Raw genomic sequence first — 20,916 nt, 5'->3', positions numbered from 1 at the left:
TGAAAAATACTTAAGTCTACAATTAGAATTAATTAATTAATTACCTACACATTATCCAGTGCATGCAACGTTTCATAATAGTTTTAGATTAGGCTAAGGATTAGAAAACTGTTGCAAGAATTGTGGTCCAAATCTGGTTTGCTTTGATTGTAGTCTCCATTTTAATTAGGAAATTTGGTAGCAAACAGTTTCATTTGTAAGTTTTGAAGCCCAGCAGGTTCTTGTTTCATATAAACTACTTGCAAAAGGACAGACTGTAGAAGAGTGCATTTTTTTTTAACATGGGGAGAGGAGTTTGCATACAGAGTAAATTATTTGGTACAAAGGGAATTCATGCTCTTGAATTAATATAGTTTCGATTCACCAGCCATTTTGTTAGTTTTCTATGTAATCAAAGCTTCTGATTATCCAGGGACTAATTGTGAAGAATTGACTAGCAGCTGCTAAGTTCCTTTGGAAACCCAGATTTGGGTACTTAGAAACAGAGGTTTGAAATTACTTGGGACTGAAAAACTACCATGCTAGGCAGCTTGCCAAGTTTGCCCAGCAGTATGTTTGTAAATATCATTTTACAGTGAATGTATATTGTTTGCTTTCCTTAACTAATAAAGTAAACAGTATTGTTTCTGTCACGCAGCAAAAATATCCCATATGCATAAGGACTAATAAAGAAGAAACAATTTCGTTGTGACAGAGCAGTGTTTCAGTGTTTAACATGATTGTATTTTTCTTTTCAAGTAGGAAAAGACTGGATATTTTTTTGAATTAGTAAAACTGTTTCAAATATTTCCACTGCAAGTTTTTGAGGACCACTGAAACACAGGGGACTAAATCACTCATATATATAATAGCAAATAAAATTTTACTTACAAATTTAGTATGAAATATAAAGATGTCATGATCACCAATACGGGAGCAGACTTTGATCCATTTTCTGAAATAAACTGAAGAAACTGACAGTGAATTCTGACTTCCTTTTCTCTCCTAAAACAGAAGTAAAACGATCAATTTCATCCAATGGACAGTCATTTGAATAGCTCAGTCTTTTTTCTGTTGTTTTTATTTTGATTTTTGTGCACTGTGACTTGGCCCGAAGTGCTAGAAAGTTCTGAGCTATTTTTCATACAGACAAATTAGCCAGTAGCTGTTGGGATTAGAGGACTTTGCAAGTCATTAGCCTGAAATAATTTCATTGTGTGATTGTTTTAATAAACAGGCCCAATAAAGGCATTGTTGTCAAACAGTAAAATACCAGATTAAGTTATTAATCAGGAACCTTCATAGATTTATTCACAGTTGGACCAAATATGAGTAGTAAGCCTTTCAAACAGTTCTGAAAAGCTGCCAAGTCTTAACATGAAATACTCTGAAGTAAAGCAGGATGCGTAAAAGCCTGCATCCCCTCAGGTGACATTGCTGTTTGGGACTGTGACGCTGTGCTTTAGGACTTCTGGCCTTGCTATAAAGACATTCAGGCCCTTTAAAGTAATACGAGAATTCTGTTTCATTTGTCTGCTATGTCAGGGCAAAGGTGTCTAATCCATTTATTTCAGAGCCAGCAAAAGTTGACTAACTTTATATATTGCTTCAGGTACCATTATACTCTAGCACTGGCAGTAATAACTGTAATTTTTCTGTTTGTTTCAATCAGATGGAAGAATTTTTGTTTGGACTGGAAGTAACACAGTAGTACAAATTTTAGGGCTACAGTTTTATTTTTTGGCAAATACTTCTGAGTCATTTTTCACGTTCAGGTAGTTAATTAAAATACTTATCTGGAAATAAATCTAGATAAATCCTATGTATGTTCATTATAATGGTTTAACTTCTATATTTTTCATACCCTAAAAGTAAAGGGAGTTCACTATTAAAAGAGAACAAAAGTGACCCTGTATACATACCCAGCTGATGAATTATGCTGACAGCATCCTGAACATCAGATGTAAATGTGTATATAAAAACCAGAAGAATACTGAGTTTATGAATGGGTCTGTTTCTAGATCTAGTTCTTGCATTCAGTTTCTGTTAAGAAAGATGTTTTTTAATTTGCAAAACTTCCAAAAGCTTTTTAGATTAAGTGTCCTAGCAAACCTGTAAGCCAAAATGACTAACCTGGAATATGGTAGCTTTGAAGGCTCATACATGGAACCAGTTTTAATGAGCAGTTAATCACTTCCTGGAAATTATGTATAGTTTTTAAGTTTTGCAAATTGGAATAGACATTCTGATACATGGAACTGTGGCTGTGCATTTTCTTCTCTTAGTCCTACATATCATGCATATTCTATAAGGAGATACTTAAATTGATTTGACTTACCCTTGATAACATGCTTTGACACTGCAACTTGTTCATTTTACGTTTGTATTGAACTGAGAATAACTGCCTTGAGATGGTTGGCAGACACAGCGTGATGGGCTTTGTGGTTGGTGAGAACCTGTGAATGCCTAGCACGGTCAATAATAAAAGGTGCTACATACAACAGTAGACTTCCAGGATCTCTGTTGTATCCTGGGCCATCAGATCTATCTACTTAATGGAAGCAGCATGGTGGGCACTGCAGAACTCTTTCGTAAGCCTACAAAAAGTAGGCTTGCAAATGCTCAAAACTGGGTATAGTTACCTGAAACTTGCTTGTTTCAGTTGTGGTAGCATGCATAGATGAATGTGAAGTAGAAAAGCTGAGCGCTTGGGTGGGTTTTCAGTGTGGTGATTCTGTTAAGATCCTTTGCTAGGTAAATATTTTTCCTGTGAGCTCCTCCATAGAATGGGTCATTGAGGAGACATATGTATCTAGTCATATGTTCATTATGGGCTGCTTCGGTTTCCCTCTAATGTCAGGTTCTGGTTTCAGTGGGTGCCTAATCTGTCCCTAGTCTTCTTGGTATTCGTTGTTTTTCCAATACTGGAAAAAAGAATAAAAGATGTCATTTTTTTCTTGCCACCTGTGATGTTTCTTCAGCTGGGATATATTACAAGTTTCTCTCACCTATGTGAATCTTAAAAATATTAAATGTTGCTTTTGGATATCAAGTTACTGTTGTGTCTGTCTTGCAACATTGCCTCCCTGTATAATGCTTTTTTCTCATTATTAGAAAATTCTGTTAATCCACTAAGCGTGGAAAATAAATATGATAGGAAAATATATCATTCTCTGATATAGAAATCAGTTGTGGCGCAATGTTTGATACAGCTACTTCCTTACTTGTTGGCCAGTTCTGCAAGGAGTAAAATGTCCCATATTCTAAATAATGGAGGAGCAAAATCAACAAAACGTGTCATTTTAGATCAGGATTTAACTTGCCATGGAGAATTTTTGCCTCTTAGTTATACCTATTCTTTAGGCAGAGAAAGAGAAAAACCTTGAAGACAGCTTTTTCCAAAAATATTTTCGTTGATCTTCAGGAAGCCATCAATACAAGAATGATATTTTTTTATATATATAAGCATGGGCATTAACTGACACACCTGTTAAAATTTGTTTTCATTGATGTGATGAGTAACGTGGGATATGGTGCTTTTTATAGTGATCCATTTGTTGTTCCTGGTTTAATGCTTTTAATCCAAGCAGATTAGTTATGTTTCTAGCAGAAGTATATTTTTCCTTTCTTTTTCACACACACTTCCCTCAAAATAGGTACTGGAGGTTAAATTTATACAGAAGTACTTGATACTGTCAGTTCCTGTTAGTGTGAATTCAGCTTGTTAGTTGTGTTCACAGGTGCAGGGTGGGTCATATTAGATCAGCCTAGCAGTGTTTCCAGTTATTTATAAATTGCTGCACCAAATGTTTCAAAGAGGGAACAATACTAATATGAAATTAAATTTTACAAAGTCAAAAAAACTGTCCTTTCAGTATTTGTTTTTAAGCCTTATGTCTAATGCTGAGTTTAGACTTCACAAAAGTCTTCATATCACATTGATATCAAGTTAAGGCAGATTCAGGACAGAGCTGTATAACCTGAGTAACCCAAGAGTAGGTCATTTCATAATGAGAAATAATCTTAAGAAATATCTTTTAATTTTGTCTGTGTTGGACTGTTCCTCTATGTAGTCTAACCTGTGTAGTTCTAAAAACTAAGCCAGTTGGCTGAAGAGTTTTTGCTTTTTGTTGGCAAAGCAGCTGATTTTTACAAAGATCATGGAACCAAAGAAAATGGACACTGAGCAGATTTGAAAATTGGACCTCCTTACATTTCTTTGAGATATCAAATCTTCTGGCCCTGTGTTAGCACTGGCCTGTTTCAATCAAACATCTGTGTTTTCAGACTGATACTCCAAATGGTACCTGCGTAAGTTAATGCAAAATCTTTTGTTTCATAGTGCTCATAAATACTTCTAGTATGTGTATATATATATATATGTATACACACACACACTACTATATACTCATATATACTATTAGTATCCCTAGTGGGATTTATATACATGTACTTAATAGATTAATAAAGTTATTAGTTGTGCTTGTTCTGCTGAGTTTGTTCTGTAACAGCATAATGGGCAAGAACAATGATTTCCATTTAAAAAACTTCCTGAAATGCAGAAAAGTGAACAAAAATTCACTAGAATTTTCTGTAAGGGACTGGTGTGATCCAGTAGGTTGTCATGGCCAGGCTGAGAAGCCTTTTTTTCAGAGAGATTTGAAAGAGCCTGGGAACTATTTATGAACCATAAGAAATGTTATTCCTAATTCACAAGTTTTAAAGAATGTTTTTTCCAGCAGTATAGTTTGTCTAAATTTTTAGGATTTTTACAGAGGATAATTTTGTATACTTCTGCTAATCATATATACCTAATCTCTCATTCTGTCAAGGTCTTGTCTTCCGTTGTACTCTAGGGCAAAGAGTTCATTGGTGCATGAATTCTGTGTTTACTTTTATTACCATTTCTCACCTTTCAATTTACTAGAGCATGAATTTACTTTCACAGGGTCATTCATTGTATCATTTCGCAGCTTGTTTTTAAACTCTTGCATGTTTTTGCTGGTTTGGTTGTGGTTGGTTGTTTGGTTTGGGGTTTTTTTTTTTTGGGGGGGGGGGGGAGCAGGGCAGGGGGTGGGGGGAAGGGATGCAGTTTCCCAGGCGTTAGATGTTAACCTTCATGGAAGAAAATTTGAAGCTGTGACCTTGAGGCCAGTGAATAACTCGGATTAGAAGGGAAAGAAAAAACATATTTTATTTTGAATGTCAGAATTTTGGGGGTCTAACTCTTCTTAACTGTAATACCTTTATAACTAAATCTGACTTTTGTATCCCATTCATCTTTGCATTTATTTTAAGACCAGCAATGTTCTCATTTTGGTTTGGAAACTTTCAAGTATTCTACCAGGTAATGCTTTATTCAGTTGAAGTTTACATTCAAAGCTTTTATTCATTGCGTTTTTTTGTAATTTTAACTAGCTCGAAATTGGAACTAGTTAGAAGACAGCTGAACTAAAATAATTAGAGTGGGTTTTTTTCAGTTAATACAATAGTAAATAATGAATGGCATTTTGGTTTTAAAACTTGCAAGTTTGGACGCTACATTTCCCTTTATACTCTGTATAACAGAAAACTTAAAATATCTGATAACAATTTAAAATTTAAGTTATGAAGTGCTTTTTTACACTTTTATGAACAATGTTTAAAACAACACTGAAGGAGTGGAGGGTTTTGTACAGTTGATAGAACTGCTATACCAGGGAGCTGAAGAAACCTCACTTTGCACATGCCATTCTGTCAGCATCAGCTTTGTAATATAAGGATGAGACTTTGTACAAACATGAGTCAGGAAATTTGGTTATGGTACCAATAGCAACTGTAACTTAATACCCATGAGTCCTGTGGAGGAGTTACTATGAGGTGATTTGTGTTCCTAAAGCATCATAAATTATCAGTCAGATCATTTACCATATTTTTTAAGTACTTACTTTTCCCTTCCCTCTCCCTTCCCCCAAAACTGAAATTCAGACTTGTGTTAGCAAACTTAATGGGTTTATTTTTGAAAAAAGATGTTTGGCTTTGACTTTGCTCCATCATAATGCATTAAATTTAACTACATTCAGTTCCCTTCATATTTTAAATCAAATTATTTAGTATAATATGTTTAAAAGCAGCATAGCTCTTACTGCTTGTCACACTAACTTTTAGCAGCCGCACACAAACATGGTGGTTTTACAGTGCCAGAGTAATACTCAGCCGCTTGCATAAGTTAGTTTAGCTTGTTTAGTTAATGAGCTTAGTTAGCTCATTTTCATCATAGAAGCGTTGTACTAGTACTGTGCTTCACCTAAGGATGTCCCATCACATAAGGACTCCCAGCTACCAGTTCTGCCATCAACCTGAGATAGTTCAGTATCGGGTCTTTGTTCAGTTTTGACTGATCTGTATTTCTCTATAGAGCTTCCTCCTCCCCCGTAGTGTGGACCCTTTACAGTTTCTAGCTGAGAATAAATATATTTTTAAATTCCCATTCTAGTTATTCTTTTAAACACCACCACCACCACGCCCATAGTCTTGTTTTCATTTATTACATAAAGGTAATCAGTGAACAAAGGACTCTATTTACTATCTTCTGTCTATTCCAATGAAGTATATGAAGGGGAAATAGAGCAAGTAGTGCCTGTATTAACAAATAAATCAAATTTAAGCTGTAATCTGATGAATAGGATTTTTGGCTGGATAGTTCTGGAGGATGCTGTATAAGTAGTGTACCTTAGGCAGTCATTCTAGTGATCATCGGAAATTCTTCTGTTCCCAGCAGCTGTGGATGGTTATTTAGAACTAAGGATTAACTTAATTAGAGAGGTATGCCAGGTTCTAAAAGGCCAGGATCCAAATATGTATTTGTAGCTTTTGCATGTGATGGTGTCATGAGAACTTCGGAGCCAGGTTGGAGAGATGAATCAGCAGCTGCGTTCCTGTGGGGTGACAGGATACAATACAGCTTGTGGCTGGGGGAGAAGCAAGGTGGGAAATGTCAGGGGTGGAAATTGTGCACATTTGTTCATACCAGCTCAAAAGTTTTCTTGCAGCTGAAGAAAGTGTGGAGGACTTCTGAGGCTTACCTAAGCCACTTGATATTTCATTGTACCGTTAAGTACAAAACAATGTGATACTTTAATTTGAATCTTTAAACAGTTTACAAACTTGTATTTATTAATTCCAGAAAAAAAGGTGGTGGTAGTTATTTATTAGCTGTGACTTCTAAATGTATGAGGAATCTGTAGGCCACCCAAAGCATTGATATTTAGGCGAGATGTGGATTTCAAGAGTTCTTGTCAAAAACCACACCCCTCTCCTTAGCTGATAAAGTTGGCAACCTCATTATTACAAGCAACCTTGGAAAAACATCTGACTTACAAGTTGCCTGAATGTTCACTTTCTTATCTCTGGACAGCTGCTGGTTCAAGGCATCATGAAAGATTCAAATTTAATTAAGGCTTTTCATAATTCTGAAGACCATCTTGCTCATAGTGAATATGTCTATTAACTATTATGTTCTTTTTGGACACAGTAAGCTATAGTTTTGCATACAGAAAATAGGTTAAGAAATTTGCAAGGGATATTGGCTCTAAGTACAGTAGTTCTACCAGAGATTTTTCATTTTATTTAAAATGCAAATCTTAGATTGGGATATAGGGTAAAGCTAGCTGAGCAAAATAAATCTGAGGCATTCCGACCAGTTTGCTCTGTCTGCACTTCCTGGAAGATCTTATTACTTAGGTAATTATAATAAGCAGGGTTGCAATATCTTTATCTGTGGGCTGGGCTCTAAATTAGTATGAGTGTGTGGCTTAGAAGGGATGTTAATAATTTAGACTTGCGTCTGCTTAACAGTAAAACTTTGGCTATTAATAGTGAGAAATTTTTAGTGATCAGGCAAAAAAGTAAATTATTTTCTTCTTAGGGACCTGGAAAGGTGAGTAGATTGTTTTTTTTTATTTTGCTGGTATATAAATTAATCTAATAAATCCTGAAGGTTAGAATTTACTAACATCAAATTTTGTACTGTAATGTTAGAAATAGTTTTTGTTCAGTCTTTACCAAAGCTGAAAAAACTTATTTTTCAAAATACATGTATATTTTTATATAGGTAGATAAGTCATGATGTTATGCATTTGTTGATACCATTCAGGAATGAAAACTGTATAAGGAGCTGCAATTAAAATACCAACAAATAGATGGATCCGGTTTGAGGCACTCGACATGCCTTGGGATTGATACAGGTGTCTTGTTATTTAATAATAATAAAAAAAAATCCACAATTGCAGATCGTTCTATAGAACTAGATCAGAAATAGTAACTGAAAGCATATGAGATCTAACAAGCTATTTTCATAATACTGCTTAGAGCAGGCAAACTGTAAGAAGGGAGTGTCTGGGAAAGTAAGACTTGCCTGAAGCACAAGCAACAGGTCTGTCTAGAAAAAGATGTCAAGCAAGTAATATTACATTATTGCTCTGGAGCGAAGAACATTGCTTTTATTAATAAATCGTTTCATCAGCAGGTTTTACTCTATCTTAATGCATTTAAGTAGCAAATACACTGTGGATACAGGTGAGAAAACATGCAGAGTGTGGAGGCTGGGAGGAGATTCTAGAAAGACTTCGTTCACGTGGTGCTTTTCAGCAGAACTTTGTGGTTTGTGCCAAGGTCTTGATTGAAGGTTTTTCTATAAGTAAAATTTCGAGTTTTTAATGTAATGTATCAGCATTTTCTGTAACTTTTTTACTGCAGATGGTCAAATACTATATGTGATGTTTAGAAAGAATGGTAGTCCTGTGTTTCTTGTTAATAAGAGCTGTGTATTGCTGTAGCCACTTAAAGCATGCAGAGCAGCAGCTGGCAGCACAAGTAAGAGCATGCAGTGCAATCTAGCAACAGAAACTCTGTGCTGTTTTTAGTATGTTTCACTATTTTCCTCCCTTTTAATTTTGAGCCACTTTAATGTCCTGATTGACCAACACAGCTGGTGGCCATAGATTTCTGGGGGAGTGGCCGCTGGCCACATCTGCCAAAGGAGCAAGGTAGCCTAGGTGTCTTTTCGGCACCTGTTTACTGTAGGTGGGTTTCCTTTCTCTCAAATAGTTATTGCCTATGTTATGGTCACTTTGAACTAGGGGAAATATTGCAAGGAAAGAGGCTCATTGCAGTTGATAATCAGGTATCTCTAAACTACTTAGTGAATCTACTAAGTTACAGATAAATGTGACAACAGAAAATGGAAATCTACCAAAACCAACAAGCTGACGCAAGGGACTAGAGGGAGCGTCTGTAAAGTTCACATGTGTAAGCGTTCTGAAATTTTAGGTTTATATCAGCTGACTTAATGACTTTCCACATTATTCTGAGCATAATTTTATTTATTTCCCATACTATTACATCAAATATTTGGGTCAGATGCATTTTGGTGAAATTCAGTTACATTTAGTATTGTTCATGCATAAATTCTGTTTTGACAAAAATGGAGAGGCCAAACCCAACCATTCAGTTACATTAATCTTTGCCTTGGGTGACACTAAAGATTTTTCTTTTGTTTTCTGAGATTGCGTTCTGATACTGCTCTTCAGATCAATTTGATCTGGAGTTAAATAATGGTTTACCCATTATGACAAGCTATAAATGGCAGAGCTGGAATTAGAACGTAGTAGTTTCTGACTCTTATTCCTACATCTGTCCCTCTAGATAGTGGTGTTATATACATTGACTAGAATGGACATAGGATACACACCTTATTGATAATACAGAGATTATTAATAAATTAGCTTTCTCTGTGTATATTTCACCAGCACCATGGAGAAAAGCCCGCATCTCTGGATTCTTAGTGTGTAATAGAAGCAAATAATTTTGACTTGTTAGTAAAAATTTTCCATTGCACTGAACTATTACTGAGATTGAACATTTCTTATGATGCAGTAATTTGGACTGAGCCTTAAGTTTGTTTTTAGGTTGTTTTTTTTTCTCCTCATGGTCCCTCTGAAACAAAAAATGAGTAAACTTTTATTTTAAAGCTGACTTTATCTTCTGGATGCTGATTCTACGTTCTAGTGTTTAGGCAGCCTCCAACTAAGAGAGTAAATGTGGGTGGTTTAGCTGTCGGTCATGCAGTTGGTCATGGTGGCCAATGTTGGATGACCATAGTACAATAATATCTTTGTCTATGTAAGTTGCCATTACAGATTACTGTAATATGTATTTAAATTCAATTTAATTGAATTCTTAGCATAGGTAAATGAATGATAAATACAGATTAGTGACATTTCAGTGGCATTGGAATAATCAGCCACACAAACATGAACATTGCCAATACACTTATCTACAGCCTCCACCATTTGAAGGATACCTCTAGCCATTGTCAGACAAGTATCTTTTGTGCTGCTTAGAAATCTGTTAAAATTGAACCAGCTTGAATCACAGATTTTAAAACTTGCTGTATCAGAAGACTGAATGTCAGAAGACTGAATTGCAGCCTTCATGGAAGAGAAATCAAAATTCTGTGACCCTTTTTAAAGGCTTTTTCAGTGTTTTGAGTTGTATGTTAGAGCACTGCAAATATTATGCAAAAGTACAATCCCTTTACGTTGCTGTGTGAGCACTGGTTTCATGCTTCAGCAATGAGTGATGTGCAATAGGGCCAAAGTGGCTTATGTCAGAGAGATTTTCTCACTGGCAGTGAAATGGACAGCGTAGATTCTTTTCCCCTTTCAAATGTAATCTGTTGACAATAGTGACTTGACTAAGAGTCCAGCAACATGAACTCACAAGTGGAGACTAATTTTGGAACATTTTGTTTGTTGTCCTTAACGTCAGATGGGAATATGGATGTCTTTAATCCAGGTTTAGAGTGGCAGCAGTAACTGCATATTTGGGGCATTTTAGTTACTGGAACTGAAAGAACTGTATTTTCAGTGTCATGAAAGAAGTGGTAGAAAGTTTGTATGGTGGTATAGAAAGGAGGAGTAAAACTGAATTCAGAACTGTCTTTACTCCCAAGGCAGCAATCAAAAAGCAGAGCTCTTAGAGAATTCTGCTTATAGGTTAAGCATGTTTTTCACGATGTGTTCATTCCTTCATTGAAACCTAGTCAATCGTCTTTTTCCCCACAGTGCAAAAGGTTGAAACACACTGAACTTTGAATCTAGGAAACCATTGTTAAGGTTGAGGGGTAGGAGAATGTCAAGCTTCCAGTATTTGAGATTGTTTGGTTTTGTTTCCATCTGCATTTCCTTGTTTTAGTAAAATATGTTTAAATAAATAAATACATAATGGATGAAAAACCTCCGAAATCCCAAATCATCTATCAAGAATAGGAACAATTTTGTTAGTTTTCATATTATTAGGCTGTATTTTTGCTAGTGTGGACTTTTGCTTCTGTAGCTTAATTTATAATACAACAGTGACATTTTTCTGTAAGGTCTGATTTAGTGTAATACATGTGGTTTCATCTGTCTTTTCAGCAGAAAGAGTAAAGGTCTGAAGAAATCACAGATGATGGCTTCTGATGCTAGTCATATGCTGGAAGCAGCTTTGGAGCAGATGGATGACATCATTGCAGGTATAATAATGATTTATTTTTCACCAAACATTTTTGAGATTAACTTTTTCTCTCCTCCAATTTTCATATTTGTTTGAGGGGGTTTTTTACTTTTTAATTATTATTCTGAATTTTTCAAGTTCTCTGTGACGTGCAGATTTCTCTGGTTCAACAGTTATATGAAGGAAATTTAAAGTAAAATAAAGGAAGAAAACCCACAATTCCACCTTAGCCATGCATACTGAAGTGAAAGATTTACTTTACTGTAATGCTACATGGTAGTTTAAACACACCCTAATTAATGTGGTAACATTCCATATTGTATGTGTTAAGTTTTTTATATCAGCGTGTCTTTGAAAATTTTTCACCTAGGCTTCCAGTTAGCTGGATAGTATATATCTGTATTTTACGTGCACACAGAGAGAGATATATAAATATATATATATATAAATACACATAATTTTCTTTATTTATTATGTATATTTTTTAAAATACCTTAGTTATTAATCTTCACAGCCTAGTAAATTAGAATGAGTATCTTTCTCTTGACATTTATATCCAGGAGTGGAGCTATGAATTTCTTTTTACATAGCTGTCCACTAGAAAGGCATATGATGTGAGACAGAATTTAAAGTCTTTTGGTGTTCTCATGATAAGGCAATTAAAAGCTTTTCTCTCAACATTACAGTATCCAAGAAGAGAAGTTGATTTCTGTGGTTAGGACGCAGTAGCCTTGGGGTTTGTGTTCACACACCATTCAGTATGAGCTCCTAAAAGAAGTATCTGGGTAGGGCCATGATCTCACCTGTGCACAATAGCAAAGCATTCCCTAAAGCTTTATAAATTTAAATAGTGACACCCATGCTGTGCCTTCTTTTTTTTTTCCCAAGTGATGAAGAAGATGACATCAGCCTCTTGTTGCTGCAGTTGTGCTTCTTCCTGCTCTTTTTCCTGCTCTGCTAGTAAAAATTTATATCCAGAGACCAATGTGGAGCTTCAAATATTACCACCAGACTAGCCGTGATTAGGCAGGAGGTCATTGTCCAGGATTTTTAGTTTAAGCAATCTCTAGATTATTTTTTTCCTCATCCACATGTGAGTGTTCGCTTTATTCTAAATGTACAAACTTTAACAGACTGCCAAGATACACAGAAGTGTAAATGTGAATATGTGATAGATGTAACTCCAACAATAACTCTTCACGCCAACAGAACAAGTTCCAGGCAAACAGCAAAATTTAGATATGTATTTCCTTCCCTTCTTTTTCTGAATGCAAATCCTTATTCAAACAAGATTTTAACCAATAGGAGTTAATTGCTTTTTTATTTTTTTACCTCTTACAAAACACATAAACAAATAGTCAGGGAAGCATTGGACTTCCCTCAGATATGTAAAGAGAGAAGAAAAGCAAGTCACAAACCATAATCCATAAACTAGGGAACTGAAATAATTTCTTAGCCATTGCAAAACTTGGGTTATGATCCTGGCTAGTGCTATAAAATAACAAAAGTAATATAGAAGCCCATGTCCCTTTAATAATGCTATAGAATCTGCGCTCATGGATTACCTGCATACATAAGGAAATTTTAACTCAGTGTCTCTGTTCTGTGATGATTTTACATAGCCCAGCACACATTGTTGATATCATGGATTCACTGATGATTCCATTCTTCAGAAGAATTAAGAGAAAGGAAACCAGACATATTCTATTTAAATTGATTTTCAGATTAGACAGTAATTTTCTTCCAGGAGTTGTCAGAGCTTTGTGGGGTGTCATAGGATTTAATCTGCTTCAGTCTTTTCTGTTAATAATATCATGCTTCCAACATATCTCAAATTGTCCAGGATCTCCTCTTATGAGCAATAAAAGACCATGTATTCAACAAACAGATCTATCACTTTGCTTATCTGAGCACTGCTGTGTTTTGTTTAGAAAAAAATCCAGTTTTACTTGAAGATGCCATTTCATATTCCCTTCTGAAAAGTTTTGCAGACTTACAGGCTGTATGGTTTTTCCACTGAGAGGATAACATTGCTACTCAGTAGTGTTTCCATGAATGGAAGATCTGAGAAATGGTTGTTGTGAGGCTAGTTCTGGGTAGGACAATAGTTGTTTAGTGTTGGGTATTTTTTCCAAGGTATGGAAAGATAGCCTTGTAGTATTTGGCATAACTGATTATATGGCGAAGTATGACTGCCTAAGAAAATAACGTATTCTAGTTTCATGGTAGAAAAATATTTGAGGTCAGAAGCTGGGGTTGATTTTTGTTTGTTTGTTTGTTTTTTATATTCTTTTCCTTTTCCCCACTCCTTTTTCAGATTGTTGGTGTCCATAGTGTTTTAGGGCTTAATCTTGATAAATAAAGAATAGAATAAAATTGTTCCAGGCTTCCAAACAGCATGGCTTTACCTCCCTCACTTAGTTGCCGTGATGGTGGAGACAGTGATAGTGAGAAGCGAAGCAAATGATGAAAGACTTACTCTGTGTGAAGCAGCACGTTCCATGTCCCTTTCACAGCTGTTTTGTAGTGGTATTGGTGCTCTAAAACAGAAAGGTTCAGGCAGGTTTGTTTCCACAGTGCACGGGTAGGTCACGAGCAAAATGGCAACCTCTTCAAGAGACTTGACTTTATGACTTCACACTACTTAGATTTTTAAGTTTCATGCCCACTGATATTTATTATAATAGAGAAAACAGGCTTATATAAAGATTTCTAATGGGAAAAGAATATTCCCAGACAATGCATCTGTCAAGTCTCCATCAATGTTAACGGAATACTTCTCATATGATTTCAGATTTGTATCTACCTGTACCAATTTAAAAAATCATATTGATTTATCCCTTTACTTATTTTTAGTTATAACATAAAGTAAAAGCTCAACTGCCTGAGAAAATTGTTTATCTTATTTATATATTTATTTGTTATTTTCCATTACTATAAATAGACATTTTTAAGACGTTAAGTCCGTTTTGGTTGTTCTCCTCTAGCCAGTTTTCTGTGTGTTCCAGAACTGTTTATTGAATATTCTGGTATGATTGAAGGACCAAATATATCTGCTGGAGCCTATACTTGGATACAGTTGTTAACCCAATTTTTCTTCTCAAATTGAGGAACATAGTAATTATTCGAGTTTGATTCTCTCTAATTCAATCCAGTAAGCTTCTGCGTGCAGTTTGGGCAAGGACTGGAAAACAAGAATATTCTCTTGGCCTGTATGGCAAGAGGACAAATAAGGTAGGAAGCTCCTTCAGGAGGAGGACTGGAGTACTATCATGAAACAAACCAGGACTAAGAGTCTTCCATCTGCAAATTTGTATGTACCATAATATGCAAGTATCGAAGAAATCCTTTGTGCAAATGCAGCTGCTTTTAGACTGGAAACACCAAAAAATCAAATGTTCAGAGCTTGTGCTATTTTCGCAGTATCCAGATTCTGTGGGTATCTCTAGGCAGTACTGGATTTGAGACCAAGGCTAAACTTCACGACTGTTGGAAACTTATGTAGCTGATGAAAAAGATGATTCCTTTGGAATGAAGCCTGAGTGGATGCTAGGAGAGCTATGCACTTCTCTTGGCCTCAGAAACCTTTAGGCACAAAATGAGCATTAATTGCTATTTTAGAGAAGTGAGAAGTTGAGAGACGTGTAACTTGCAGTAGTTAATTTTTGAACCTTGAGTAGATGTGTACATATACGTATACAAAACCTGTTTAATGGGAAAGCAGTCCTGATTTATCTTATTAGCTGTAGTTATTATTAAAATACTACATTGTGGTCTTTTCCGGTAAGGTAAGAACTGGGCATTCAAATAAATACTACAAAAATGTACAGATTTGCAGTCCTTCCTTAACTCCAAATGTTAACATAGCTCATACATGATTCTGATTAATCCAAATAAAAAGTCTCGCTGCAGATTGTGCAACTCAGTGCAATACAAAATGTATTAGTCTTCAGCGTGCATGAGGGTAGGATTATGAAGCAAGATTAACAAATTGGATTTCATTGGGCTTGATCAAATTTGACAGATAGGTCAGTGTTCCCAAGTCTTTTATGCTTCAGTACATCTGTACTGATAACCCACCCTCATAGCTGTATAAATTAGGCATGCTAAATGATTAGCCTTATTTCACTAAAATAGCAAAAAGGGCTAATGCAATTGTCAATGAGCATGACTTATCCATTAGTTAGAATGATTTGAACTCACAGAGGCTTTCTTTAGAGAAAGCGCCCATATGTCAGATCTGTGTATGCATTCTTTATTTGAGGTGTGCATGACTGGCATTGCTTCCCTCTGAGGTTTGACCAAGTCATTACTTTCCCTTATATTCAGCTTGTACCCCATTTATTAAAATTTGTTGCTTTATAGGAGGATAGATTTTGATTATTTTTTCTTTGCAATATATCCTAATGAGTTCAAATATTTTTTATTTTACTTTTATATCAAACTGTTTCTCTATTTCAGCAGTCTAGAAATCCATCGTTTCCTTATGTCAATAATAACCATAACCGCAGGATCTAAAAACTCCTGTCACAATATTCCAGTCTGCTGCAGCTCCAGAGTCTTTTCAAATTCACCAAGTAACCAGTGTAATTACTGAGCTTCCTTTTAACCAGGGCTCCTGCAATTATTGCTTACTGAAAAATAATGAGAAAGTTAAATGTGTTATCACATGGCTGTGTACATGTTTCAGTAACAGTACCGAAAGATTAAAAAATATAAATAATAAAAAAGTTTGTCAAGAGGTTTTCCAAGAAGTATGCATGTTTAAATTCCCTTCTCTTGAAGTGGCAGAATCCCTGTGTTCAGCTGTGTGCTACAAATGCAACTGCTTCCCACACCCTTGTTGAAAAAAAGGCCTTTAGAGGAAATTAAGAGTTGAACAAGATTTTAATTCAAGTTTAATATATTTTCCTCATGGGATCTATTTGCCAGAGTTTGAAGGAGGACCTGTTTGGGGGTGGGTGGGTGGGAGGGTTCCTTTCGTTTTGTTTTTTTTCCTTTCATTTATTGTTCTGCCCCATCATCATTTTACTATGAAAACTATTTAGAGTTGAAGTTCCAAAGCTATGCTGTGTTCTTGGATGTGTTAGATCACTAAGTCACCTCTAGTTGAGTGATTAGAACTTGGATTAAAAATGCAGGAGTGGACAAAAAATACTAACACTCTCATTTGAACCCCTTTAGATGAATTTTTAGGTTTTGCGGAATATGGTTTTCACTGAGTTCCTAGATAAGTAATAAAAACCCAAAACACTTCCTAGTGACCTCATCCTTTACCCATGAATAGTCATATACGTCATCATAGGATTCATTCAGAATGTAAGAACTAGTCTATCTTCATGACTTAAAGTGCTGTGAGACAACTGTTCTGCTTTATAAGGGATTGAAATTGTCCAGACCAGACAGAGAGCACTTAATCCTATTTTTTGTGGTGTGTGTTGGGGGTGGGTGGGTGGGTTTTATTTGAAATACACTCTGGTTGACATGCAGCTGATGGGCAGTATGAGCTTCTTGTGATTGTGTAGAATGACTAGAGAATAGCTTCTATTTTTTCTTTAAGATTTGTATACTTCCAGATGGCTTGATATTTTTATCACTGACATCCTATTCAAGGTTCACAATATTCTGAAATTCAGTATTTAGTTTCTATAGTAAAGGTGTATAACTTTTTAATACAGACATCTTTGTAGAATTTCATTTTAGAGCACTGAACTGACACAGACTGTAGTTGAACTAATGATGAGAGAAACAGAATAATTTAAATAATGAGCAATTTCTTTCATTATAGATCAGAGTAATTGAACAGCAACAGCTGCAGTGGTTTTCTCGTATGTTCTAAAAATCTTGTAGTTGTGTTAATAGGCTGTGCTTCAGTTATTAGTGTATTTCCTTTTTATTTGCTGCTCTTTTTCAATCAGTAATTTAGGCTTTTTTTCTGAACCAAAGAAATATATGTAGAACACTTGTTTATCTTGCTACTGCTATGCCTAATTAAGGGGAGCATTTGTGAAGTTGTACTGTACAAGATGGTATAGTGGCTTTTTGAAACCATTAGCTAGGGCATGTTTATACATGGATCTTATAGAAATAGAGATAATAAAAATGAAAATAAATAATAAATTACTTGAAGTCAGGTCTCTGATAGAGAAATAAATAACTTCCTGCCATAACAGTTCCAGAAAATTATGTATCAAGAATATTGGGGGGGGTGGGGGGGATAAAAATGGTGACTGTTAACCATCCTGTATATTAAAGAGGGAAAATACAAAAACTTAACACAAATATTTAGGTTTTATAATTTGTACGTCAGCATTTATTTTACAACAGTTCTTATAGCTTGTTAGGTTCTGACATCTACCTTCAGATACTTGATACTCAACTTCAGAAAAGCTAATTAGTTAATTCCTGAGATACTGTCAACAATAACAAATTTATAACACTTTAAAATCTTTTCTAACTTAAAAAATATAGCAGTTCACTGCCTTTCTATTTATTTAAGCCACAGTTTTTCACATCAGCTATCTGTGATCTTTCTCTTAGGTTTGTTAACAGCATCTAAGACATGGCCTTACAAACTGTGCATGCTTGGAAACCTTTACAGCCATTTGACACAATATTTTGTAGTGGCTTTACACATGCTGTAGGCTTCAAGTTAAGATGTTGCATATTCAGGTGCAGTGCTGATCTGTGTTTTAAAAGCATGTGAAGATCATGGCAACTTGCATGTTGATTGTGCATGTGAAGCATTGTCTACTCATTCCTTCCCCAGGGTTGCCAGAGCAACCTGAAGTTTGGAATTTCCTCAATTTTGAGTGCTTAACTTTGCAAGAGGTCATTATGGCTATTTGGGCTACTGTCCCAGAACATGCCTCCCATACTCTCACTATCCTAAGCATATTTTCTCACAGATAGTGGGGCTCTGAGCACAAGGCGGAGTGAAGACGCTGAGTCTTGTTTGTAGTACCGATGGATTCCCTCTGAAAACAGGACAGTACTACACAATCCTACGGAGCTGAAAGCATTGAAAACTTGTTTCCTATAAACAATGATCTTTTACAAAAATAGATGTTTAAAATTGTTCTGTGTGAGACAAAATTGTCCTTTGAATGTCTGAGTCAAACATTGACAAGTTGGTCTTCGACTTCCCTTGCATGTGCTTTTAAGTTTTCTTGAAAGTAAGAGTTAAAACTAACTGAAAATTAAGATTTGCAATTGAATTATGTGACTTTAAATTCTTTATCTCTGACTATAGAAAAACATCTCTGTCAATATAAAATGACAAAAATACAGTCATGACCTAGACACCTACATCAGCTTACAAAAAATGCAGAGCTGCATTGTGTTTATGCAAAACAAAATCTGTACATCATAGGTATTTGAAAAACTATGGAAAAGAAACAGAAATGTAAATAGCTGGAAATGTGATATGTAGCAGAGAAAGGCAGTTAAACCATGATGGCCGTAATACCCCATAGTACTGAAAATCTGAGGCACAAAGGTTCTTTTGTGGTTTATATGATGTGATCTGTTTTCCAGTGCATGAGTCACTCACTTGTTTAACAGGCTAGTGAACAGATTTCTAAGATTAAAAGTTTAAAGTTTTATCAGATGGGATTTCTTTAAATTCAGAATCATAGCTTCTCAACTTCCTACTTGAAGTCAATGAACTTGATTTGAGAGTCTTTTTGAAAATCAGAATAGCATAATTTTTATAACACAAGATGCCTTTATTTCCTTACAAATGGAATGTTGTTATTTTCCCTATGCTTTCTGAGATTCATTTTTTTCATGAGACAGTACTCATGTTACTAGTAGCTTACTAACTGCTTACTACAAACAAATATGGATTTTGTACTAAAAAAGCTGTATGTGTTGTCTCTCAACACTGTTTTAGTCAGACTACTGGTTTTACTGGCCTTAATTACACATTTTGTGTGTGTGTGTGTGTGTGTGTGTGAATAAAAAAAACTGGTACAAGTATTCATTCTTTGTCTTTAATAAAACATGTTGATCCTGTTTTTCCTGTGTGATGGAGACTTGGCCTCAAATCTCCATCATAGCTGCATAATCTATCTTTTTTCCACCAGCTGTAAGGCTGCTTAGCTTGTGTTTCAGGATAGGAGAGATCTTTTTGTTGTAGGTGTGTATACAGTACCTAATGTGCTGCACATCACAGCTTAGAGTCTATGACCATATAAAAGTTAAAAGGTTGAGTAATTACAAAGATAATTTGCATGAGAAATAGACAGCTCCTGAAAATTTTCTCAAGGATTCCACGTGTGGTTGTAAATAAAGCTCAGTTGAAAATCTTCTGATTTTGCATCTGAATGTGGTCATTAACATTTCTAGTCTTGGAAATTTTTTCCTAGGGTTTCCTGCTAATCCAGCTTTACAGTTGCTGTTCCCTGTAGTTAAAGATCTGAAAGCAAAGGTTTGAGGAGAAGCGTATATGAGCTATGATTCAAAACACACATTTGTGATGTATTTTGCATTACAGTATTAGAAGACAGGATTGTGTGAGTTACCTCTTCACTCCTTTGACAGAAGGCTTAGGAACAAGGAGTATGAATTATGTCCCGTCGAGACCTTACTACTAGTTTACATAAATTCACGTTTTCAAGGCTATCTTCATGAGAAAGAGACTTGTGCTTCAAAGAAAATTACACTTTGTAGTCTTGAAGGAGAGAGGAAGAACTTGGACAACCTATATGCTCATTGAGTAAAGACTCAGGTAAAAAAAAAAGTTCTGTAGCAATGTTATGATTGACTGAAAGGCCAGAGAAAATGTATGTTTATAATTTTATTTTAATCACTGTTGGTCAGATATGAAAAATGTTACCCTTGAATATTTGAGCTTTTTACAAAGTCATCCCTAGGCCAGCGTAGAAGTAGCTTTTGGGTTTTGTTGTGGAGCTTTTGTTGGTTTTTGCTGTTTTCTGGAGTGAAGGAGTTAGCAGTTTTAGGAAAATCTCTTTTTAACCACTGTTGGAATTTTTTCTAAAAGTCAACAGAGTGAAAAGACTGAGATAATGAGGATGGGTGCAGGGGATCAGAAGTTAAAATGCAAGGAAAAGGTAGAAATCAGAAATCTACTGCTAAGAGTGATGAAAATTGGGTGATGGATGAACATATACGATATAAGCTGTGGAGAGTGCATTTCTTAACTGGCAAGGCTTTCTGCTCCTTTCTTTATGTCTGCTGATTAACTTATTTTTGCAAGCCACCAGTAGTGCTGTTTTCTGAATAGGTTATGTATTTGCCCAAAAGGAACGTTTCTTTGAAGCCATTCATCTTCAAAGCTGGAACTTTGACCTAAAAATGTGCTTGCATGGTCAGGGTGTAGGAAATGTGTAACTTAAAAGTTGCTTTCCTTTTTTTTTTTATTACTGTTGTTATTCTATC

General features: G+C 35.4%; 1 protein-coding gene across 3 annotated transcripts in view; it reads left to right on the top strand.

Annotated features, from left to right (window-relative positions):
- Positions 1-20,916, top strand: part of PPFIBP2 (PPFIA binding protein 2) — a 102,817-nt gene that overhangs the window by 6,641 nt on the left and 75,260 nt on the right. For all 3 annotated transcript variants that reach the window (XM_040609162.1, XM_040609163.1, XM_040609161.1), the window contains exon 2: positions 11,436-11,533. In XM_040609162.1, the coding sequence (XP_040465096.1) occupies positions 11,467-11,533 (67 nt within the window). In that variant the 5' untranslated portion in view covers positions 11,436-11,466. The remainder of the gene's footprint in view (positions 1-11,435; positions 11,534-20,916) is intronic.

The sequence above is a fragment of the Falco naumanni genome, chromosome 10 (genome assembly GCF_017639655.2).
Source record: "Falco naumanni isolate bFalNau1 chromosome 10, bFalNau1.pat, whole genome shotgun sequence".
Lineage (NCBI taxonomy): Eukaryota > Metazoa > Chordata > Aves > Falconiformes > Falconidae > Falco > Falco naumanni.
This window is presented reverse-complemented; position numbering and strand designations above follow the sequence as displayed.